The following is a 25,775-nucleotide window of genomic DNA, read 5'->3' as shown; positions in this document are numbered from 1 at the left end:
TGTGTATGACTGTCTGCCTCTGTGTGTGTCTGTGTGTATTACTGTCTGCCTCTGTGTGTGTGTGTGTCTGTCTGCCTCTGTGTGTATGACTGTCTGCCTCTGTGTGTGTGATTGTGTGTATGACTGCCTCTGTGTGTATGGCTGTCTGCCTCTGTGTGTCTGTGTGTATGGCTGTCTGCGTGTTTGTCTGTGTGTATGACTGTCTGCCTGTGTGTGTGTGTATGACTGTGTGTGTCTGTGTGTATTACTGTCTGCCTCTGTGTGTGTCTGTGTGTATTACTGTCTGTGTCTGTGTGTATGACTGACTGTCTGCCTGTGTGTGTCTGTGTGTGTGTGTGAGACTGTCTGCCTTTGTGTGTGTGTGTGTGTGTGTATGACTGTCTGCCTGTGTGTGTGTGTGTGTGGATGTCTTCCTGTGTGTGTGGATGGCCGTCTGACTCTGTGTGTGTGTGTGTGTGTGTCACATACAACCAATACACGCATATCACACACTGTTAATACACCTATTACAAATATCACACATAGCATACATATCACACACAGTCATCACATACACAGACAACACAAACATTACAGCATACATGGATGACGGGGGGGAGGGGGGGCGCTGTGAAGATTTTTCGCACAGGGCGTCAAAATGCCTAAGGCCGGCCCTGATAATGCAGCAGTGTAAATTCCATGTTATGAAGTTGGCTGTGTGACGAAGTGCCCTTCGCCACTTGGGCCTGGAGAGGACTGCTTGCCAGCCTCTTGCCATGTGATTATGGTCCCTGGGAGATTGGGCCCTTTAAAAACAGTATTCGGCCATACCAGAGTGCATGTCACTCATTCTGGCCCTTTAAACACAGTGGGGCCATTCGGTACTTGCCCTGTGTGAGCGGTGATACCCCCAGATAGCTATGCCATGGAGCCTATTCATATAATGAAAGACTATGGCAAAGACTTTGGCTCCATGGCAATTAAACTGTATTTGTGTGGTCTGCGTGCCATTCACCTAATAATGTGCACGCAGACCTGAGCTATCTGGGGATATGTTACATGTCTGTGTTTAATGTATAAAAAGTAACTTTATGGATTTTAAAGTGTTTTACTGTCTTTGTGTAACCATGTGCTCAATGGAGTGTGCCTCTATCCCTGGATAATTGGATTACTTCCCCCCCATTGTCTCCAGGATAGAGGCCTCTGTAAAACCTGTGTGAGCCAGATTTTGCCATGCTGCCAGCCAGGGCCCAAAAGATACTTTTACTAACTTTTGAACCCCTGGTCTGATTCATGACATTTTTAATATGTTGTTCCCCTGAATGGATTGATTGTGGATATGTATTTTTATGTGAATGTGATGTATGGTTTTAAAGTTACAGAGTATGTGTGGAAACTGTATTTTTACTGTATGTAATAACTATGTTAACTGCTTATCTGAGGGGAGGGGATGTGTGGGTTGTACTGTTACTTGATTGGTTATTTTATGCCTCCCCCTGGGTGTGTCCTGTATGTGCACAACCGTAATAAAAACCAGGCTGGGTGTGCCAGCACCTCAGACCACTGCTTGACCCTCAACACGGAGCCTTGTCTCGTTCTTGGGGGGATTCACTGTATGCTGTTGGAGATTGATTGCTAGGAGTGTAAGCTGATGTCTGCTTTTCCTGTTCGTCTTCTAGCAGCTATTCGTGAGGTTCCAGTTTGGAGTGCTATTTTGTATCCAGTTCGGTTTTGGAGTTTGGTGTTCTGCAGTAGCTGTGCCTGTCTCTCAGAAAGGGGCATATCGCCTAAACGGATTTTAACCCCTTGTCTGCTGAAACGGTCCGTCACAATTGGTGGCAGCAGTGGGATCGTTCCTACAGCCAGAAGGACAGCTACAGGAAACACCATTTTTTTTATTTACAAGTGGGGGCAACGCATGTCCCAGTACAGCGACTCTAAAAGCAACAGAATGGAACCAGCAGTGTTATACGAGGAGGAAGACCTGGATCGCCGGGATGCATTAAGGAAAAGCATCTAGTACCAGGCCCTGGATAATGTACAATACCAGCGGGGTGAGAGTCTCCCCAGTGAAGAGCAGCGGTTGCAGAAGCAAGTGGCCCTGCGGATGCCCTTCCTGGGAGAGCAGCCCCTGGAGGAATGGGTGAAGGAATTGGAGCTCCGAGTATGGCAGGAGATTTGGCTGGAAGATGCCTACCAGGCGCTCTGGTGGTATGGGGCACAGTACCTGCCCTGGACAGCCAAACATGACAAGCCAGAGGGAGAGGAGTTTGATGGTCCGGGCTTGTTATGGGAGGCTTTTGCAGAGCCTGAGTTTGGGAGCCCTACACAAGCCCGGTTCGGTGATCTCTTGGAGTGGAGGGAGAGCAGGTATGACTGGGACGACACTCACGAAATTGAGCAAGACCTGGCTCACCTAGCAACCCAGGAGTGGGAACTGGAGCAGGACTACCGAATTCTCGTCCACTCCATTGAGAAGATTCAGCAGGACAGCAAGGTGACAGATCCAGTTCCAGACCCATTCAGCTGGGAAGATATTGTTGAGATTTATTGGGAGGAACCCCAGGCGGCAGGTGGAGATGGGACCAAGGTCTCTCCACCGGTATTGCAGGGAATTGGGAGCCCAAGCTCCCTTCCCCAGCGGCAGGCTGAGTTACAGGGGGCAGAGACAAGTGGTCCTGTCCCCCAGCAGCAGTGTACCTTGCAGGGAGAGGAGAGCAGCGTCCTCCCTTCCCAGCGGCAAGGTGAGCTACAGGGATGCTGGGCGGTCGGCTCATATCCCCAGCGGCAGTGTGATATACAGGGAATTGGGAGCCCAGTCTCCTTTCCCCAGCGGCAGGACTCTTCCCCCGCGGCTGGAAGTATGTATGGGAGAGGAGCTGGTTACCCCTTCTCCCCAGCGGCAGCTTATTGTACCAGGGGGAGACAGTAAGCCCCACAACTGTGCAGATGGTCTCTGCACATACAGCACAGGGGGTAGGGATGGTCGGTCCTGCCCCCCAGCGACCGGGCTGTTTAGCCAAAGAGGAGACAACCGGCCTCTCTTCCCAGCGGCAGCCTGATTTCCAGGAGGAGGTGATGGTGGATCCCTCCACTTTACAGCAACCAGCGTCCTGGGGAGTGGAGGCAACCGGCCTCCCTCTCCTCCACCAGCCAGAGGTACCTGAGGTAGTGGACCTCATAGATTTGTCCTGGAGACACACACAGATGGCAGGTGGAGATGGGACTGAGGTCTCTCCACCGGCCCTACAGGGATGCTGGGTACCCGGCCCAGATCCCCAGCGGCAGTGCATCTCACAGGTAGAGGAGACAACCGGTCTCTCTTCCCAGCGGCAGCCTGAGTTCCAGGAGGAGGTAATGGTGGATCCCTCCACCTTACAGCAACCAGCGTCCTGGGGAGTGGGGGCAGCCGGCCTCCCCCTCCCACCGCAGCAGGAGATACCGGGTGAGGGGGAAAACAACCCTAACCACACTGGCACAGATGGGACCGCAGTCTCTGTGCCAGTCCTACAGGGATGCTCGACGGGCGGTCCAGATCCCCAACCTTCCCCGCAGGGATACCAGGAGGAGGTAAGCAAGCCTTCCCCTCCCCTGCTACATCCCGACCAGGTCCTGGGGGCAGTGGATGAGCCTATGATACCCACTGACCCCCTTCCAGCTGAAGAGCTGGCATCCGGGCATAGTGTTGCTAGCCTCTGCCCTCCCTTTTTCCCTGGTCCAGAGCCTGATTTACCGCAGGCTAACCCAGCGGAAGAGCTGGCAGCAGAGCAGAGCGCCGCTGGCCTCTGCCCCCCTAGTAACCCCAGCTGTCTGCCTAGCTGCGCCAGGGAGACCGAGGAGGCTGAACTGTCCCACTACAACCTGGAACCTACAGGCCAGTACCATTTATTGTGGGGGGGTTACTCTGTGAACTGTTTACTGTGGGTGGGCTGCCCGACTAACCTAGGTACTGACCGGCAGAAGGTCAGGTACCTGTTTAGTCTTCCCCCCAAAGGGAAGATGTGTGACGAAGTGCCCTTCGCACTTGGGCCTGGAGAGGACTGCTTGCCAGCCTCTTGCCATGTGATTATGGTCCCTGGGAGATTGGGCCCTTTAAAAACAGTATTCGGCCATACCAGAGTGCATGTCACTCATTCTGGCCCTTTAAACACAGTGGGGCCATTCGGTACTTGCCCTGTGTGAGCGGTGATACCCCCAGATAGCTATGCCATGGAGCCTATTCATATAATGAAAGACTATGGCAAAGACTTTGGCTCCATGGCAATTAAACTGTATTTGTGTGGTCTGCGTGCCATTCACCTAATAATGTGCACGCAGACCTGAGCTATCTGGGGATATGTTACATGTCTGTGTTTAATGTATAAAAAGTAACTTTATGGATTTTAAAGTGTTTTACTGTCTTTGTGTAACCATGTGCTCAATGGAATGTGCCTCTATCCCTGGATAATTGGATTACTTCCCCCCATTGTCTCCAGGATAGAGGCCTCTGTAAAACCTGTGTGAGCCAGATTTTGCCATGCTGCCAGCCAGGGCCCAAAAGATACTTTTACTAACTTTTGAACCCCTGGTCTGATTCATGACATTTTTAATATGTTGTTCCCCTGAATGGATTGATTGTGGATATGTATTTTTATGTGAATGTGATGTATGGTTTTAAAGTTACAGAGTATGTGTGAAAACTGTATTTTTGCTGTTTGTAATAATTATGTTAACTGCTTATCTGAGGGGAGGGGATGTGTGGGTTGTACTGTTACTTGATTGGTTATTTTATGCCTCCCCCTGGGTGTGTCCTGTATGTGCACAACCGTAATAAAAACCAGGCTGGGTGTGCCAGCACCTCAGACCACTGCTTGACCCTCAACACGGAGCCTTGTCTCGTTCTTGGGGGGATTCACTGTATGCTGTTGGAGATTGATTGCTAGGAGTGTAAGCTGATGTCTGCTTTTCCTGTTCGTCTGCTAGCAGCTATTCGTGAGGTTCCAGTTTGGAGTGCTATTTTGTATCCAGTTCGGGAGTTTGGTGTTCTGCAGTAGCTGTGCCTGTCTCTCAGAAAGGGGCATATCGCCTAAACGGATTTTAACCCCTTGTCTGCTGAAACGGTCCGTTACAGGCTGTAGAGAAGACAGTTTTTGAGGGCTCTCACTTTTGACAAAACTTCTCTTTGCACTGGCAAAGAGACTTGGCAGGATAACCGCTACACTGAGGAGTAGTGGCTGTGTTGCAAATGCTACTCTTTATTAAGTAAATTACTGCTTACTTGTTTACTTCACCCCTAGTGTTTAATTTTACATTTATGGTACAGTAATATGCCATAGACCAAGTAGAATTCAATATCTACTAGATTTATAGGAGTAAAGCATGTTACAATAAAGCCTTTGTAATTGGTAGGAACTAGGCAAAATGTATTTTGAATGCAGGAATGTACAGCACAAATATATCATATATAAACATGTCAGTAGGATTGGTTTTCTTAAAAAAAATAATAATATTTAATTGATGCCTGTTGTACAGCGTTACATTATTGTAACTTACTGTGTATAGAAAATAAGGGATGAACACCAAACTTGATGGAGGCAGTGTTGTCTGTCACATTTGCCCAACAAATTTACATTACTGACTTCTGGACAGTGTGAAAGCAAGCATAATTAATGTTTGTGCATTGTACTCTTTGGCCTAAACCGGGTTGCCTCCTGAGACCTTTTCGGCTCAGGAAGTGGTTAATAGAGTGCTACATGTAGCAGTCTGTATGTAGAACAAATAAAACATACATTTTATCTTTCTGGGCACCAAACATATTGACATGACCAAAAATCTATAAAAAAAAATTTGGTTTCTCCTGTAAGTGTCTTACCATTCATGAGGGCATGCTTTGCTTTGCTAATGTCAGGTTGGAGCTGTGGCTCAACACACACAATTAAATCAAAGTGATAAACGTATTACCTGGGCCTTAGAATGGTCTGATTTAATGTAGAAAGAATAGTCAGAAACAAGCTACAGACAGGGGCATAAACGAGAAGACAAAGCCGAAGGGTCAGGGATACCAGAAATACGGATAGTTAAAACAAGCCAAGATCAAAAACCAGGATAACAATATACCAAACGTGCTCTCGGATAACCAAAGTAGTGGAAACCATGACAGGGCACTGAACCCTAGCAGGTTTGGGTTTAAAAACCCTCCAAAGCCTGCTCGTTGGTTAAAATGGGACCTATGACCCCAAAATGTACTTGTCTGTCGAAAACGTGACGACGCACGTTTACGTCAATTATGACGTTTTTGGGGACTGAAGTGGCTGGCGTCCATAACGTTGGACCTGGCCGCTACACCAGGTGCTGCTCAGAGGGAGAGGCTCTGTGGATTAGGTAAGTAACCTCTCCCTCCTGCATCATGGCCACACCGATCAAGTGCAGCCAGAAGGCGCCGATTGGGCACCGTGTGAGCACACCGGTCAAGTGCAGCCACATGGTGTCGACTGGGCACCTTGACGGTTTGATGTTTCAATGCTCCTGTCAATTTAAGGTCTTTGCCGAATTCCTATACAGTTTTGTATGCTTACTCTGGAGATTAGCCAACAACAGGATATCTTACTACATCAAGTTTGGGCTTTAGTGGACTCCCTTAGTAATTTATTCTGTTCTTGGTCTGGTTTTCCCTTTAATGGCCAAGGCAAATTCCTGGGGATACATTCTCTTAAGCTTGACCTGTTTTCCCAAATGAACTCAAACCAATCCATTCACCCATCAAACTGGAACATCTAACATCTCAGCTTATGTAAGGTAGGCATCAGAATAGTGTACCCGAGGGCCTGCAGAGTGATGCGGTTAGTATGAGTATCGACTATCAGAGAGATGATCTCCTTGTATTCGGTTGACCGACATCGATCAAATAGTGGGTGGAACAGGCACAATGATTTGGTCCACTAGCCAGTAATGACGACAGAAGAGTTTCCGTCTCTCCCACGCCAGCCCCGCTAGCATGTCACCAAAAAATTGGCAAGCAGTCTTGATTGAAGCTTATGTGACCTCAAAATCCTCATTCAGTGATTTTATGTGCGTCGGTATATTAAATCAAAGTTGGATGCTAGTGACTAGCTATTTGTATCAACATGCATCTGCTCTGCTCACAGGTCAGGCCCCACCCCTTTATCCCCTTTTAGAGTCCACATTCAGACCTTTAGATTGCAAACTTCAGCATTTTCCTTTTTTTGTTTAAACAAAAAGGAGTATGTCTCTTAATTAACCTCAGCCCTTTGCTAAACTGATTAGAACAATAGGCAATATTTTTATGAGTTTCTGGAATTGTGGATTGCATACAAGCTTACCGTATAAAACCATTTTTATTTTTCAGCTTTTCAATGCACTCTTTTTCCCATTGTCCTTCTCCATGGCACAGGATATTTTCTTATGCAAAACTATATGCAGTCAGTCCACCCATTCGATATGTATATTGAAGTTAGGCCAAATAAATGCTGTATTACAGACGTTTTATTTGATTATTAACAGATATGGATGGAACTGTACTGCTATTCACTGACTCATTAACTCCTCTGTTAATGTTCATTTAATGTTCTTTCCTTGCTTCCTTTCTAGTAATTTATGTTCCACTGAACAAAACAACATTGCATCCAAAGATCTGATCTAAGCAGAGATATGTGAGCAAAGCTACTTTTTATGATACACACAGCCACAGCATTGTTTCACATGAATGGCTGATTTGTAAAGTTCTTTCTTTGAGATAATTCGGTAGGGGAGTGTGGTGATGACCATAGTAGGTTTAACACAAAAAGAGGAAGCTTTTCACATTTTTTTATAATTGTATCAAAATATCTTGTGAGCATTTTACTGTTATCAATAAAAACAATGCTGTGTATAATGTATAGAATTTAATATTGTTAGTGTCTATGAATGGGATTTCTCCTTCGTGAACTAAACTTAAAGCTTTGCTCCTAGCCTTTCCATGTTTGTACCCTTTCCGCTCTTCCTCCTTTTAAAGATCCTTCATTTTGATGTGGATGGCCTTAAAAGTTGATAGATTGTTATTTATTTTGTTCACCAGGTATACTTAAGATTTTCTGTGTAAAGTTATGCTACTCCAGCAGATAATCTCAGAACTTTTGAATTAGGTACCATATTTTTCAGAATGTGACGCACTGGAATATAAGCCACACCCATATATTTTTTTCTAGAAATTTAGGGGAAAAAATGTAAATCAACCTGTGCCATAAATACAATACATTTTACTTCATGCATATCGGGGATGTAGGATGTATGGGTATATATAGTATATTCCCAACCAGTGGTTCGCTGCTTCGCATACCCCCAGGGGTATACTCCAGTTACCCAGGGGAGCGTAAAAAAAAAATTGTAATGGTGATGGTGCAGTTACAATGCACAGGTTAGGGACTGCATGTGCCATCAGGGGACCTAGTTGCGCATTGCGGTGCTTTAACAGCGCAAACGGGACCCTTTTTATCTGTAGTTAGTGCTGTGAGGAAGTGAGAGCAAACAATTTTCTCCCAGCTGAAACAGAGCACCACTAAGGAGGGGGGAGGAGGGGCAACGAAGGGCCCTCAAACTCCCAGCATCCCCAGCCAGCAGAAGCCATCCTTCTGCTCCCAAAGGAAAGGGTGGCTAAAATGTTGACCTTTATGTGCGTTTTTGTGTGTCTGTATGTGTATGTATGTATTGTTTGTATCTGTATGTATGTCTGTGTATATTTGTGGGTCAGTGTGTATATCTGTATGTCTGTGTATCTTTGTGGGTCAGTGTGTGTATCTGTATGTCTGTATATCTTTGTGTGAGTCAGTGTGTGTGCATTTGTGTGTCACTGTTAGTTTCTGTATGTGTCAGCTTGTATATGTGTGTCTGTGCAACTATATGTGTGTCAATGTTTGTATCTGTGCATCTGCATGTGTGCCAGTGTCTGTTCATGTTTGTCATTGTTTGTGCATGTATATCAGTGTTTGTATATGTGTGCCTACATCTGTTTGTGTGTCAGTGTTTTTATCTGTGTATCTGCGCAAATGTATGTGTGTCATTATCTTTATCTGCATGCGTGTCAGTGTTTTTATCTGTATCTGTGTGTCTGTGTATCTGTTTGTGTGTCTGTGGGTGTATCTGTGTGTCTGTACCTGTATGTGTGTCAGTGTTTGCATTTGTTTATCTTATATGTGTGTCTGTGCAATAGCATGTGTGTCAGTATTTGTAACTGTGTGTCAGTGGTTGTTTCTGTGTCTTTGTTTTATTTTGTGTGTGTCTGTATCTATATGTAAAGCAAATAGTGAAAGACACAGGCAACACTCCAAGGTTCTTGATGGTGCGTTTATTAGAGGGTAAGTCTCCTCACAAATAAGTGCAATGTTTTGGCTCTATGGAGCTTCCCAAAGGAAAGGGTGGCTTAAATGTTGACCTGTATGTGTGTTTTTGTGTGTATGTATGTAGTGTTTGTATCTGTATGTATGTCTGTGTGTGTATCTATATGTCTCTGTATCTTTGTGTGTCTGTGTGTGTTTCTGTATATCTGTGTATCTTTGTGGGTCAGTGGGTGTATCTATATGTCTCTGTATCTTTGTGGGTCAGTGTGTGTATCTGTATGTCTGTATATCGTTATGTGGGTCAGTGTCATTGTTTGTTTCTGTATGTGTCAGCATGTATCTGGCCAGGGAGGGAGATACATAATTCCTTGGTGGTCTGGTGGGAGAAGCTCCTGTTACAAATCCCCTGGTGGAGGCACTTATCATGAACCCTGGCATTCTACAGTGACGGAGTGCTTGCATGCAGGACAGGACTCATCGGAAGTGCAGACAGAGAGTCTGCACTCTCGAATTGTAGAAGATGATCTACCTCGCTGGGAATGATTGCCAATGTGTATATATTGCAATAATCATTATATATACACAGAGTATAGGCTGCATATATTCAAAGAGGATGCAGGAATTTTTTTTAATACAAAAGTTTTTAATAAAAACTGCGTCCTATATTCTGAAAAATACGATAAATCATGCAATTAACTATTATACAGCATGTAGGAATAGATAGATCTAAATAGGAGTTGTAATCTGTAAATCTCCATAGTGTGCTTACTTGTTCACCCAACATTTAATTGTAGATATTAAGAGGGATGTGGTCCCCACTTTGCAGCTATAACAACCTCCAAACATCTGTAAAGTCAGACATTTGTGAATTTGGGATTGGCTTGCAATTGATGTTTTAATTTATCTCAAATATATTTATTGGACTTAATGTCAGGGCTGTATGCAGGCCAGTGAATTCTTCCTGAGGAATATCAGAATATCAGCCAAATATCAGTGTGTTTGCATAGAGGCATTCTAATGCTTTACCCCAAAGTTGTCTTCCAATAAGATAATTGTCATTATCGTCGTTGTATTCTGTAGTGTTTAGGTGTCTCTTCACAGAAACTAAGGGTCCTACTATGCACAATGAAGAACAGTTCCAGAGCATTATTGTACCTCCCCCAAACTGTCTAGTTGACACTGTGCATTGCTAGGCATCTCCATCCATTTGCCAAATAGCAAAGTACGATCTGTATCCAGATAATGTGATTCCTCTTCTCCAGAGTCCAATGACCATGAGCTACACACTGGTTTAGCCAACTCATGGCATCGTGCATGGTTGTTTTAGGCATGTATGAAATTGCTTGGCCATACCAGCACATTTCACAGTGAATAGACTGATGGATTTTACATAATCATGTTTCTTTTTAGAAATGGCAACTGAATTGTTAGATAGTAACCTTACTGAGCTCAGCATTCTACTGCCAGTGGTTGAATATGAATGACCATGTACTTCATTTTACTCACCTTGAAGTTATGACTTTTTCCCCTCTCACTAACAGACAGAAGTGTTGACGATCTTTGCCATATTTGTACCAACCTTCACAAAGTGTTGGAAAATGGGAATATGTTAGAAAAGCGTTGCAAAAGAAGAGCTTTGATTCTGAAGACATTATACAAGCTGGTCGAAATTGGGTCAGATAAACTTGGTCTAACTGTAGCAAAGTTAATTCTTGCGGTAAGTTATTTTTATTATTTTTTTTTAAGCACATGTTTTTTTAACATATACATTTTTCATGGATTCTCTTTTATGGATTCTCTGTTTATTTTTCTATGTTCAAGAAAAAAAATTGTATATAGACAAGTTTAAGCAGTGCACTGACCTCCAAGAAAGAGTAGATCGCTGATATCACTGGTGTAGAGTAAAGAAAGTAACAACTCATTTTAGCCAACGTATGAAATAAATAGGAAAGGATTTGACTATTTTTTTCTCTTTGGTTGCAGTAAAATTAATTGATATTGACATAAATATGAGCTATTCTGTCAGGCTATATTGAGATATTCAATCAGCACATACGGATATGAACAAAGATTTAGAACTTCCTAAAAATTGCGGTGCCAGATTACTACTATTACTACTATCTGTCTTCATGGGAGTTTAGTAGGGATATTAATGGACAGTGAGCATACAGGTTAAGATGTTAGTCTACCGTGTTGGGTTAATTGCCGGCAGTAGATTTGTGGGTCACTGGTGCGTATGGTTGGAACATAAAGACAAAGGCCTTGGTGGTTCAACATATTTCCTTGGATAACGTAGGTGGCTGGGTTGCAGACATGAAGGCCCTAGATGTCTGCAGTGCAGCCATCCAGTTGTAGGGCTTGAATTATGCTAATATGCAGAAAACTGGAATCCAGATTTGAGGGTCAGAGAACAAAAGTGGAGTTGTAAGAAGTAGTGCAAATGTAAGGCCCACAGAATAAGAGCTGAAGAGTAAGGCCCAAGGAGCACGAACGTACATGTGAGAAAACCTCTACATATGCATAACGTCCTAAAGATCTTCTTCAATTTTATGGTGACATAATTTCACTGGCCATTTACTATGTAATTTTGTTTCTTATATGATAATACACATCATAATTTTCAGTTCTCTGCTTTTAGTACATTATCCAGACTAATGATCATGTTTATTATGTGTCTAGTTGAAAGTGAGTGGGAAAAATCTTCTCAACATCTGCAAACTCATATTTAAAATAAGTAGGACTGAAAACAATGATTGTCTTTTCCAAAACAATGACATAATAGGTGAGTACTCTTGAAGCTTTAAGATAATTTTTTTTCTTGTTCCGTATGACTATTTTATTTTATTTTCCACGACATAATGTTGACAATATTGGCATCCATCCAGATATGTTGGCAAAAATTCAGGCTGAACTGCTTACCTTCGAAAATACAGTATAGGGTTTTTTTATAATAAGCCATTCAAACCTAGAGTTGTAAAATGATAATGGCTCCATTTTTTAAAACACCCATAATTTAACAAGATGATATTGATATTTTCACAGCATGTATAGTAGGCATAGAGTCCTTTTAATGTGATAAAAATCCTGAAATGTTGGCAGCTCGCTTTTGGACAGACAAACAAACAGATAACATTACATGTTATGCCTATTTTTTTAATTCATAGACAATGTTTTCATAGCTGATTCTTCACGGGAGTGATGTCTGTTAACCCAATTCACAGCATAATGCCGTCTGGTAATATAAGAAGTTTTTAAGAAGGCTTCCCTTAATCTGCTCCTTACCTGCATTGACAGAGAGGGACTGTCAGACATTCAACTCTGTTACTGAAGGATTATTGCTTAACATACGCGCTTCCTATATGAATGTCTACCTGGCACTCTAAAGTATAATAGCCAGATCATGCTACCCCAGCAATCGAAAACTGTGAATGCCTCCTTAAAACAATTTGAAGAAATAACATCAATACAGCAATTATGGAAAACATTAACACTATATAGTGTGGGTTTTGTACAGTCCACTGTAGCAAAGTAGTTGTACCTGAATTCTTTACACCAACTAAACAGAGCTATAAACTTGAAATGGTTGACTTTTTATTTTATCTTTAACGTTGCTAATAAATTGAGTAGCACCATTTATAGATCTCTTTCCTTGCAATTTTTACATCACAGATACTTTTGCAAATGAAGGGATTCTAATAGAGTTTTACTTTTCATCTCTTACATGTCATTATATATATATATATATATATATATATATATATATATATTTATATTAATTAGGTGACGGTACTCATCTGTGAATATTATGGTTATTTAGTGTCAAAATAGTTTGATTCTATTTCAAATAATGTATTTCCTGTAGATAGCTTGATGGAGGTCCTACAAAGCGAAGATGTTGAGGCCAACAGTGAGGCATTCGTCTACTGCCTGGGAACGATCAAATTCCTGTCTGGAAATTCAGTAATTTTAAACGAACTACTCCAAAAACAATCTGTCAAAATACTAGTAGAGCTAATGAAGCGTGTTGTTCAATCAAACAAAATTTCAGATATCGGATCTTCTGTTGACATGGGCCATCTTCTAGTACAAGTGAGTACATTTTCTTTTTCTTTTTAAATTACTCATCATATTGGTTTTCACCAAAGACATTCATTGTAATTAAGTTTTGTTCACTTTCAAGCCGTAGTTATTACAATAAATCTCTTAAAATGAACAAACTTATTAATATTAATTGATTTGGAATTTTCCCTATGAATATCAGAGTTCTTTAAAAAAAAATCTTACTGCATTTCATTGCCCTAATCTCCCATACAGTTTACTTAATGCAAAATTCATGCACACACACTTCTTCTCAGTGGTTAGAGGTAAGGAAAGGGTAAACTCTTTATTGCTTGTCTTAGTTATTGGGTATCCCATAGTACCTAAAGTATAATGGAGGAAATGGCAGGTCATAGAGTAGAACACATTACAAGAATTATGGCTAGGTATTTATGCTCATTAACTACTTCTAGTAACTTGTATTAAATCTTAATTTTTTTACACAGCTGACCGCAACATTAAGGAACCTGGCTGATCTTGCTCCATCTAGACCCAAATTCATTGCAAACAATGCTCTGGCTGTTCTTTGTCTACTGCTTGACATATACATAAGGGATGAGGACATCTGCACTAATGTTTCACGAATACTAAGGTTTGTTTCAAAACAAAACAAAACCATAAATGTATATGGCCGTGATCTTTAGAAAACTGCATGTGATTATTTTTACAGCTAAATAATTGTGAAATACAGGTGTATATATAATGAATTGCTACGTCAATGCTCTTTTAATTTTTCTTTTCTTTCGGCTAGCAAACTTTCTTCATACAATGACTGTTGTCTGGCTCTAGCGGAGTGCATTACTTGTTACTCGTCATTCTTATCCGTTTTGAAAAGTCATTTAAAGAAGCAGGTCAGTTGGTTTCTCTACTTTCTTTTTTGTCAATCTTTGTTTTTATTGAGGCATAGATTTAACATACATTACAACAGCACATAAGTGACAATTTCAATGTAAGCAATGCTGTGACTACATGCAAACAGTGACATATGTCTGCAAGGGTGCAAACTCAGCAGTATTGCAATGTTAATGAACCGTGTGTACGCGGTCACTCAAGGATTAGACCAGCCTCTTTTTCTTGTTAAAAAGAAATAGATAAAAGTAAAACAGAGCAAAACAAAATGAGCTGATGAGTGAAGGCTCATAACATAGAGACAAAAGTCAGAGAGCAGAATACATGCACTAGGAGAGCAGCATACATGTACTAGGAGGGTAGGTAGATGTCCAATTCCCATATAAACAAAGCTAGTATCACACTGTGTTGTGCTGTCAAGGTGCACATCATACACTAGAGGGAAAAACAAACAGCCCATTTTATGATAACACAGACTTATAATAGGAAAACGAATGCTCGAGATTATCACGAAGTGGTGTCTCTACTTTTTTATGTATTTTTTTTTTTTTAATTCTTTATTTTGTTAAGGCATATATAAAGGGTACAAAATGAAGAAAAGGGAAATGCAGGGGTGTTCCACATTTATGGATTAGTACAGAGATATTGTCATTAATTACATTTCCAGGTAGTAAGTGCCTCATTTTTCTTTTTATATGGCATTCAATATGAACAGGAACGTTATTCAAACAGTATAAATCAACGTAAAGCATGATGTCAGAAAGAAGTGTATTAAACTGTTGAGTGACAATTTAGTGTTGGAGCGTCAACGTTAATACTTAACAAGAAGTAACCCAATTAGGCTAGTGGTTTTAAGCAGAGGTATACCATAACGTCTTGTTATGTGGTGTATGTGTAAAGGGCTTCCGTCAAAGTATGGTGAGTGGGTTCCTGTTGGTGCCTTATCAGGGGTCGGCTGCCTTCGTGGGTCGTATCGTCTGGCCACCCATGAGGGGTTGAAGGGTGGGTAAGTCAGTGGTGCAGTGTGTTTGTAGGCGTGTGCCTCTTAGGTAGGTAGTTGGTGAGGGGCAGTGGCAGAGGCCCCTGTCGTTCTTGTGTTCCCCTAACCTATGGGGAGACGGGGGGGGGGGGGGAGATTGTGGTTAGAATTAACGGGTTCGTCTGTTCGTGTGTCAGCATTAGTGGAATATCTGACGGTATGCGCCATGAAACATAAAACACAAAGTGAAAACATGAAATTAAACCAAAACTAGGTACATTAGAAAAGAGAGAAGAACATGGAATATTCAATTGCTACAGTCCGCTTTGCAGGGTGCCACTATATTGTGGCTCGGTGGTAGATAATTCTTTCTTTGCCGCCAACATTGGGGAGGTGCACTGAAGTAGTGCCGGTCAAGCTGCGATTAAGTCACTGAGTCTTGATCCTGAGATGGGTTGCGATTCCGAGCTGGAACAAAGGGTGTCACATTGGGTATGTCCCATTGGTGATGTGTTGCCGGTCTCGGTGGAGTTCCAGCGCCTCTCATCAGGTCCAGGGCTGTGAAAAAGGTGGGGGCATCCGTTGGAGAAGACGCTGTGTGCACCTTTCCGTCTTTGATGACCGTAAGGGTTCGGGACGCCGACCAGCGGTAGGCCACACCAGCCTCTCGCAACTTAGTTGTAATAGGTTGCATGGTTTTTCTCCAGTGAAGTGTTGCCCTGGTGACATCCTGGTAAAATGTCAGCTGGTGTGATTCAAAGTCCATGGGGGCCTGTTCTTGGAACGCCTTCATGAGCTTTTGTTTGTCTGTAACGGTTTGGCATTTGAGAATAATATCCCTGGGCAGGCTCGTTGGGGCGCGTTGTGGTCTATTGACCCTGTAAGCTGTACACGGTCAGTGACCGCTTGTACTTCAGTTTTGACTAGGGCGATGTCTGTGTCAAATAGTAGCTTGATTCTATCATGTCCTTTTTAGTAGCGTGTGCTGGGCTTGGGGACTCTGTTACGACGGCTGTAGCTGTGTCTGGGTTCTTGCTGCCTTTCCCGTTCCCCCCTTCAGGCTCCTGAGGCTCTGTGGTGTCTGGGACGGCTGGGGGTGGTGAGAGTTCTGTTGTTTTGGGCCTGGAGCATTTGAGGAGCGTCCCTATATCTCTCGCCTCTGGAATGGGTGCCCCTGTCTGTTTCTGTGTTTTTCGACCCATGATTGGAGTGTCAGGGTCGTTTTGGTAGGGGTGTAAATACTCACTCCAGTCCGCGAGGAGCTCGGCGTGGTAAGTTGCGGCCTTTAGGCTTTCAGACCGGAGCTTCTGCCGGGTCTTGCGGGGTGGAGCTGAGGCGGATCCGAACCGGAATGGCATGGGTCGATGCAGCAGGGGTTCCCCTTCCCGCTGTAAGTGTTTGTAGTCGGCGGCTTGAAGTAAATTTCGCCGTTTTCTGCGTTTTTAGGCAATTCTTAGCGGAGCTGTCTGTAATGGCGTCTAGGATGTAGCGGTGCCAGGCCACGCCCCTTTTTTTTATAAATTTTTAAACCTAAAGAATTGTCTTGTGTGCATATTTATCCACTGATAAAGTAACTGAGAAGGTGATAGGGAAAAAACAATTTGAACTGGGGTACTATAATAAGAAAATTATTTGAAATGTATTGACAGGAAATCTATCAAGGGAGGTTGGTGGTGATGGGAAGGAGATGAGGATTAAATTATACTGGAGAAATTAAATTATACTGGAGAAAGGGAACATACAGCACCAGTACAAGTTCTCTGAACTGGCGCAAACCAAAACAGTCTGGAAATAGCCCTAACTAGTAATAAACATAATAAATAAGTAAACATACTTCCTGCCAAGACCCTTGACAGTAATAGTGGTAATCCAGTGATGGGCACACCATGACAAAAATAAAATGTGGTGTATTGCTGTCTGGTTGGGAGCTTTCCTGCTTGTCTTGTGTGTGCCTCGCTTCAGTAGATGGTTTTGCACTGCCATCTTCCGGCGATGGCGGTGCAGTCTTTCCCACTTGATGCGGGCCACCGTCGGGCCCAGAGCCACATGTCTGTTGCAGGGGTTCTGAAGTACATGTGCAGGCAGGTGAGACTTTAGAGGTCGTGTGACAGGCAGTAGACACTTGTCCTGCAGCCTCTGCCAAAACTGTTTGAAGTGGTGCCTCAGCTGCTGCAGAATATAGGTGCTCTCCTCCAGATGCTTCAAGGAGGGTGCTATCGTTGCCATGCTGGATGCGCCATCCGCGTTAACAGCGGGAATCACGGCACTGCTGCCATCCTCCCACGTAGGTAAGGAGCCCTCGTGGCAGGGACCGGGATCACCCCCGCCGTTCCATGGGGAAAAGGGGGGTAACATGGCTTTGGTTCAATGAGTCAGTGCGCGTCTGGCCGGGAGATCAGCTGCCTCTCCCCTCCGTAATGCCCACTAGGCCTCACACTCAAATTCTCAGCAGACGACCGCTGGATGCGTTCCGAGACGGTCAATTGATGCTGGATAGCAGGATGCTTTAATCAGATAAAAATAGGAAGCCAATGATGCCGACGACTGTTCTTAATTGCCACAAGTTTGAGGAGCACATGTAGAACGCATCCAGAGGGGAGGAACAGACAGACGCAATTCTTGCAGGCTCCTCTGTAAAATCTACAATCCCAGAAATCTCACCAGACGAACTGCCGCACTACACAAGATGCCTACTGACCACAATCTTACCTCGCGCTACAGTAAAGAAAATGGCTACTGGGGAGATATACCGCCTATCCACATCAGCAAAGGCGCCTACAAATGTGACCCGAGATGTGATACTCAGGTGCCTAACGGTCCATGACAAGATACAGATCATGTCCGCGCTAAAAGGTAAAACACCTCTGGCCTTTAAAGGGCGCTAGCTTGACTTTCCTCCAAGACCTCACAAAAGCCATCCTAATGTGGCGTAAAACATTCAGCTCTCTCACTAGCGGCCTAAGATCGGCAGGCATCACTTACAGATGGGGGATAAACGCATCCCTGGTGGTGCACCGGAACGGAACCCAACACGCTTACCTCGATGGAGGAGGCACCCACACTCTTAGAGACACTGGGACTGGAGTTCCCGACCACTGGTCCTCCTCTGGGACCCACTGCTGCCAACTGGGACCCAGAAGATTTCACGCCATTTGTCCCAAAGACCAGGAGCTCCCAGGCCCCAGAACCAAGACAGCCTCAGGGGACTGGCTGTGACAGCAAGGCACAATAACCCATGAAAGGGAGCCTAATAATGATACTAATAAGGATGATTGATTGGCAGATACCTGTAAGTCTGTCACTTTATTTTTTCTAAATCTTTATTTTTGATGTGCACAGATAAAGCATCACAGACACTTAAAATTACCATGTTGAGCAAGTAAAGTGTACACAAATAAACATCTTTACATTTTTTTTTATAGGAAAACAGAAAGAACACAGTACTAGGCTTGGAGAGCAAATTAATGATAAACAAGCATAGCACATACACAAAGATTAAATTCAACTGAGACAGGAAATCCACTAATCGCTTTGTAAGAAATAAAAAGGGAACAAAACAGCATGCGTAATGGTGACATAGAAAAGTAACAAGAATTCCCATCTGCGGTAGCACAACCTTTGCAATCCAATCGGGACACCTGGCAGCAGTAAAAAAAATGAGTTCCAGGATTCCAAACGTCCACCAGTCTTACCACCCCAGCCTAGTCCAGCAGCCAGAGTACATCCCCTTGATCCTCCCCAAACCGTATGCAGCATGTGCAAGCTGAGGGCCTCCCAAAGGTGTGAGCCACGTGATGGGTAACTACCCAGTGTGACTCGTGGTCCAGGAAGTTGGCAGCGCAGCTGAGAGCCTGTCCACTGTTGAGTAGGCACCTTCCTCGGTTTCACCCTCTGCTCTCGCCATGCAAGGGCTCTGCTCAGAGTGAGCCTCGGATACGGCAGACCACAGGACAGTGCAACTCGGTTCAGTAAGGGTTCTTTCATGCAGCGATTGAAGGCATGAAGCTATGCAGGCTCCTGTGCGTCGGCCATTTTAGAGAGCTGGCCTCAAGACATTGGCTTCTCTCGTTTGGGTAGAAGCTCTGCAAGGTTTCAGGCAGATCAACATTGGGGACTACTATACCTCCCATCGGTCTAGAGGAGGAGGAAACTGGTCTCAGGAACAATCAGGCACAGTTCAGTGGAGTGGATCGGCCTCTACCTCCAATCAGACCATGCCAGGAGGCTGTCAAGACAATCCTCCCAGACACCAAGGTTCAAAGTAGGTCAGAGTGAGACACGGTGGGCTGAAGCTTCCTCTCCAAATATAGTTTGGTAACAAGCGAAAATTGTACCAGGTGTAATTAGCTTAAAGTCGAGTTTACTCCGAGCAGCTCCAACAACATGTGTCTGCCTTGGTCAACAGTCAAGCCTGCCCCCATGTCTGTCACTTTAAATACATTTGAGCATATATATGGGGATATGGATGAATAGATATAGAGAATGGGTTACATATTTACATAGCTGAAAAGAGACATGCATCCATCAAGTTCAGCCTTTCTCACATTTGTTTTTGCAGTTGAAAAAAAGAAGGCATAAAAAACAGTTTGGAGAGCTTCCAAATTTGCAAAAAACAAGGAAAACATTGCTTCTTGACCCCTGAATGACAGTCGGATATCTCCTTAGATCCAGAAGCTATTATCCCACTAATTAAAAAAGTTATCCCTGAATAGTATGTTTTTGCCAGTATTTACCCAATTGCTGTTTAAACATATGAATAGACTGTGATAAAACCACCTTTTCAGGCAGAGAATTCCACATCCTTATTGTTTTTATTGTAAAAATATTCGTTCCTTTGCTTTAGACTAAATCTCCTTTCTTTCAGTCTAAATGTGTGACCTCGTATCCTATGTATAGTCATGTTTATGAATAGATTTCCAGACAATGATTTGTATTGGCCCTGCATATATTTGTATAATGCTATCATATCCCCTCTGAAGCCCCATTTTCCAAATTAAAGAGATTTAAATTTGTTAACCTTTCTTCATAACTAAAATATTCCATTCCTTTTATTCATTTTGTAGCCCACCTCTGCCATTTTTCTAGTGCCATAATATCCTTCTTTAAAAGAGGTGCCCAAAATGGCACAGCATATTCAAGATGTTTTCTTATCAGTAATTTATAAAGCGGCAAAATATATTTTCATCCTGAGAATTTATACATGGATGCCCCTTTTTATACATGACAAGTTGGATGCGTTTAAGGCACATTCTAGAAGAGGAATGCCTTTAATGCATTATGTTTGTCATTTTTAATAGCAGAGTAAGCGATCTGCTGCTAATGTTGTTATGTAAGATTGACTGATGTCATCCTCGCTCTGTCCAGACAGGAAGTTGAAATGTCAGTACACACAGCTGACTGTTCACATTTACCTTTTGCGTGGTGAAGTGAGCAGACCTCATGAAAGGAAATGTTCTGAACAGGAAACAGCATACAAATGAAGAAGTGCTGAGAATAAGATGTTTAAAAAAACAAACAAAAAAACTCTTGGAACCTAGAGCAAAATATTGCGCCTGGTAGAGCACCATGCTAAGTTGTTAAAAAGGGAATTCCTACAAACCTAAGGAGAAATAATGAAAGCTACACTTAACTATAGTACCATTTCAGTAGTTTTTCCAATACCGAGGGGAAGTTTGAGAATTTTGTTATGGGAAAATACATGTGTTTGCACCCCTCTGCCACCCCCATCCCCCCCCCTAATCTTTCATGCTTGCAAGGTTCTTTAAGCTATGACCGCAAAAACATTGAAATGACACCACAGCAAGAACTCAGAGACCACAATTAGTACAAAATATTTTTTTATTTTTTTTAAAAGGTGGGGAGAAATCGTCATAATAAACATTCAGACCTCCGGGTTCTTAAACATAAGATTCTCTAAGCTATGGAATTCCCTATCATAGTTTCGTACAAGGGAACTGTAAACCACAGTGACAGACCTGGTTGTGAGTTATTTCATTACAAAATGAGGGACGTTGTTTGAACAGATAAGGCACATTGTGCAAATCCCTGCAATTGAAGAAACACATAATAAGAGAGAGCTCTAAGCACCCCATACCTGTGCAAGGGCCATGGAGCTTATGGCTCTTTAAACACTGAAGATACAATGCAATTTTTTATTATCATACAAACTTTGAAAGTAGTAGAGGCACATCTGGCTGTAGTTACAGTCGCTACCTACGTTGTACACCTGGATGTTGCAATATTTTACTTGCCATTATTATTCTGAGTTTGTCAACTTGACATGGACTACTGGGGTACAACAATTTTTAGATCTTGCCATGGATTCTCAGTTGGACTGAGGTCTGGATTTTGTGCCATTCTGAGAAACACAGGCTCTTATTTTTAAACAATTACAGAGGAACACTGCGTGGAAGGTTGCCTAGTCCAGGCCCCTGCAGACCAAATGGTTTTTATTTATTTATTTTTTTATGTTCTGCAATTTGCTTCACTTATCTTGCTCTCAGTCAGGGAGGAATTGCTACCGTTCACACAGAAGTTAATCCACCCTATGGGCATCCAGGGTCCGACAGTCACCATATATAATATCAGCTTTCTGCGTGCGCAAGGCAGAAGCATCTCCCGCGGTAGCCCCCAGAGATGCATTAGTAGTCACCAGAGACATGACAGTGAGGGCCGCAATTATGAACAAATCCAGATCCTTGGGAACTTTACACTATGACGGATGTTCAGTGACGCTTTATAACAACCTCCCTTTTACGGTGCTCACCGAGAGGTGAATGCTGGCTCCGATTGCCAAGAGGTTGCTGGTACGCTTCATCAAGTTCAGATGGGGAGCGGAGGGCTCTCTGGGGCCCCACACAGTGACAAATACATCACATTATCCTCCTCAGGAGACATAGAGGCTTTTGTGAGCAAACTAGGTCTGAACACAGCTTCTCTAACAGAGACCATGGGTTAGAAAAAGCAGAGACCTGAGGCAGACAGCCCATGAGAGGGAGGCTCACTGACCCCCATGCGCACACTATGGGGCCTGGATCGCAAACCAGTAACTAGGCTGTAAAGGGCAATGGACACCTTATGATAAGTTAAAGGTTAAGTTAAATAAATAAGGACTTAGTATCAACAAGGAAATAGCAAAGTATATGTGGCCTCCCTCATGGCTCACCATCACTAAACCTACCTATAATTTTGTCAAGATACTTCATACTTCAAACCCATGCTCAGTATATTGTTTGATTTTGTAAACATTTATTTCCATATAATGACACAGTTGCATATTGTGTGTGTAAAAAAAAAAAAGAAAGCAGATATGAGAGAGAAAAGTGCCAATATTTAATACAGACATGTTGGAAAGTATGACAGCTAAAAAGAGTGTTATAACAATAGCCCAAACATTTCCTAGAAGTACAGTGTCCATTGCGCTCAGTGCTTTAGTTTGTGTTCAAATCATGCCAAAGCTTTGGGCATCACTCTTTAACTCAAGTCAATCTATTAACCAGTTTTAAGGTCATACTACCCAAATGTAACTCTTCACTATCAAGTTATCAACGCTCAGTATTTATTTTAATCATAGGATAAATAGCTGGCATATTATCCTAGATGAAAACAGCAACTTTCCTGGCTCTATAGGCTCCTGGAGTGACCCCCTCCCTCAGGGCCCCTATTAGTGGGGCTGAAGAGGTTAAAACCCCTTCAGCCACTTACCACCGATGTCCCTCAGTGCTGGGTCAGGCTCCGCCCACGGTCCTCCCACGCAATGGCCACACGCGCACTAGACCTCCCGGTAGGAAATGCATTATTCAATGCTTTCCTGTGGGGAAAATCTGACGCTGGAGGTCTGTGAAAACGTCCAGCGTCAGATAACGGACTAAAGGTCCGTTTGGATTCCGGAAGCCCTCTATGTTTTACATTGCAGCACTAAGTGCAAAAGGGTCACAGCACCCAGACCACTTTAATTAGCTGAAGTGGTCTGGGTGCCTACAGTGTCCCTTTAACATATATATTGCTGTTGAATGGTTCCTAAACAAGTACATTAAAATAATTTGAATGTCTCATTTACTCATTCAACCATTGGAAAAAATAGCTAGGATAATAGAAATTGTACAGAATCCCCCTGCCTTGCAGTATTTTATTCTGAAATATTAATGTTTACACATAAATAAAAAACAAATTCACATACCCTGTGTGAAAGGTGTGACAAAAATAAGTAAAAGTGGTCAAATATACTGTTTATGGATATATTTATAAGGAACCCAACTGCATTTTTTGGTGACGCAACTCCCAAAAATGTCCTTAAGGAGGTAAAATAATTGAAGCCCACAAAAGTAAGGTACTGTTGTCTGGCTAAGGCAGCTTTTAGATTGCAAAACCCTATTGCAGCTTGCATAGAAGCCCTGTAGTGTGCTTAGGAGTTTCCACACCATCGTGCCCAAGCTGTTGGAATGCAGACAGTGTATTTCGAGCCATATCTGCATATATAGTTTAGGAGAATCCATACCCTCCGTGCCAAGCATAATTTCTCCTCTGGATGAAGACCAATAACAGATTAAAGAGTAATGCAAGTGGGGTTTAACAGGCTAAATATTGTTTTTCATTCCTTTACACTGTAAAATAAAAATGAGCACACGTGGGCGGAGCTAAGCGCTTGGAAGTGGACGGTCACATGGCCACGAACCTCCGGGCTAGAAAGAATAATAAACAGGTTCTGAGGGCTCACTCACCCGAACTGTACTTACCAAGAATACGCCTGAGACCCGCAGAAACCAAATGGGTCGGAAAAACAAGAAAGCTAAACCCGACAACCCCTGCCAGAATAGGGACATCGGGGAATTGTGGCGGCAAGCGCACGAGGCGGCGGAGGCCAAGATGGCCTACCTGCATGGCGGCTGCTCCGATTTTACAGAGGGGTCATCGGATGAGGAGGGGAGTGCTTCCACGATGGCCAAACCAGCACCATCAGCGACACAGGCGCCTACTCGCATGAAGACCCCCACTCCAGTGACTGTGGAGGCGATTGGGGAGCTAATGGCGGCCCACCACGAAAAAATAGCGGCCGACGTGGCCCTCATAAAAGGAGACATCCAGGGCATAACGGTGAGGCTGAGAGCGGTGGAGGTCTCCTCCGCTGACCACACCACCCAGATAGCAGACCTCAAAGCAGCAGTCAGGGCGCTTCAACAAAAATCATGGCTGCAAGAACAACAAATCTCTGCGCAAGAGGACAGGAGCCGCAGAAAAAACCTAAAGCTCCGGGGTGTTGCCGACTCAATCCCGGAGGAAGAACTCCCACACTTTGTCAGGCGGCTCCTCACCTACTGACCCCTAAAACAGCGAAAGCAATCACCCTGGAAGGCCTTTTCCGCACACCAAAGCCAGCAAGGGCCCCACCGGCTGCCTCGAGGGACCTAATAGTTCAGTTTCAATCCGCTAAAGACAAAAGAGCAGTTCTGGAATCCACAAGAAACCAGACCACTTACCATTTCGAAGGGATGACCCTCTCCTTTTTTGCTGACCTTTCCGGCGGGACGCTCGCGTGGAGACGATCCATGCAGGCCTTCACGGCCTTACTAAGGCTCCACCATATAAGGTACCGCTGGGGTCCCGGCCGCAACATACATATCGACAAAGGGGACTCAAAACACGTTGTTCGCGACATGCAAGACGCAGTGGGGACACTGGGCCTACTCAACTTACCCGCAGGCTCGCTTACACTCACGCCGCACCCAGCAGACCGCAAAAGCACACTCGGAGGTGATGCCGCGAACGCCCCAGAATTTATCCCGCGGGGAAAACCTTCAGACCCGAACGCCAAGGCCACCACCTGAAGACGGATCCCAACAAACACTAACTCTGCTACAACCGCACTGGAACACAATGCAGAACTATGCGCATTTTGCATGCCACTTAAAATGTGACTCCACGACTGCCTACTACCAAAACACGTTTATTCTTGTTTTGTTTTTTTTGTTTTTTTCTTTATTTCTATTTTTATTTTCATTCTCATTATTTTATTTTTTACTCAGTCCGCGTACGTCAGTACCATTGTTTTTTTGTAGTATGACCTATTCCAAAGCGGTTACTAACCTGCCATTATCGAGTAACCAAGAAGCTATTTGAAGCCAATACTGCCAGCCTGTCCCACACATCACTCATTTGATAGACCGGGACTTAATATGTTGTCATAAATTGCAGATGCCCATTTGCCTCATTAACAACCGTATGTATAGATGTGACTAACTATTCTCCCCAATTAGGCTATAGTATATGTGCCCCAGGTATATACAGCATGTGCAACATAACACTATGCTGTACTTTCCACTTCTCGGAACTAGCAGTACACATATGCTACCGGGGGGCATCTCGAAGTGGCACCAAGCCTATTTTTTATTTGCATCTTTATTTTTTTACTTGGTCTGCGTTCATCAGACAAAATGTTCTTGTGTAGAATAACCTATTTCTAATTGGTCACTAACGTGTCCCTATTGAGTAACCATGAATATGTCTGAAGCCAAAACTGCCAGTTTGTCTCATACATCACTCATTTGATAGACAGGGACTTG

General features: G+C 43.5%; 1 protein-coding gene across 1 annotated transcript in view; it reads left to right on the top strand.

The window, feature by feature from the left end:
- The window catches only part of ARMC2 (armadillo repeat containing 2), a 183,759-nt gene that overhangs the window by 96,399 nt on the left and 61,585 nt on the right, over positions 1-25,775 (top strand). Inside the window, exons 8-12 of the mRNA XM_063443529.1 lie at positions 10,832-11,007; positions 11,970-12,072; positions 13,153-13,379; positions 13,835-13,980; positions 14,140-14,239. Of these exons, the coding sequence (XP_063299599.1) occupies positions 10,832-11,007; positions 11,970-12,072; positions 13,153-13,379; positions 13,835-13,980; positions 14,140-14,239 (752 nt within the window). The remainder of the gene's footprint in view (positions 1-10,831; positions 11,008-11,969; positions 12,073-13,152; positions 13,380-13,834; positions 13,981-14,139; positions 14,240-25,775) is intronic.

This window comes from Pelobates fuscus, chromosome 2, assembly GCF_036172605.1.
Source record: "Pelobates fuscus isolate aPelFus1 chromosome 2, aPelFus1.pri, whole genome shotgun sequence".
NCBI classification, from domain to species: Eukaryota; Metazoa; Chordata; class Amphibia; order Anura; family Pelobatidae; genus Pelobates; species Pelobates fuscus.
This window is presented reverse-complemented; position numbering and strand designations above follow the sequence as displayed.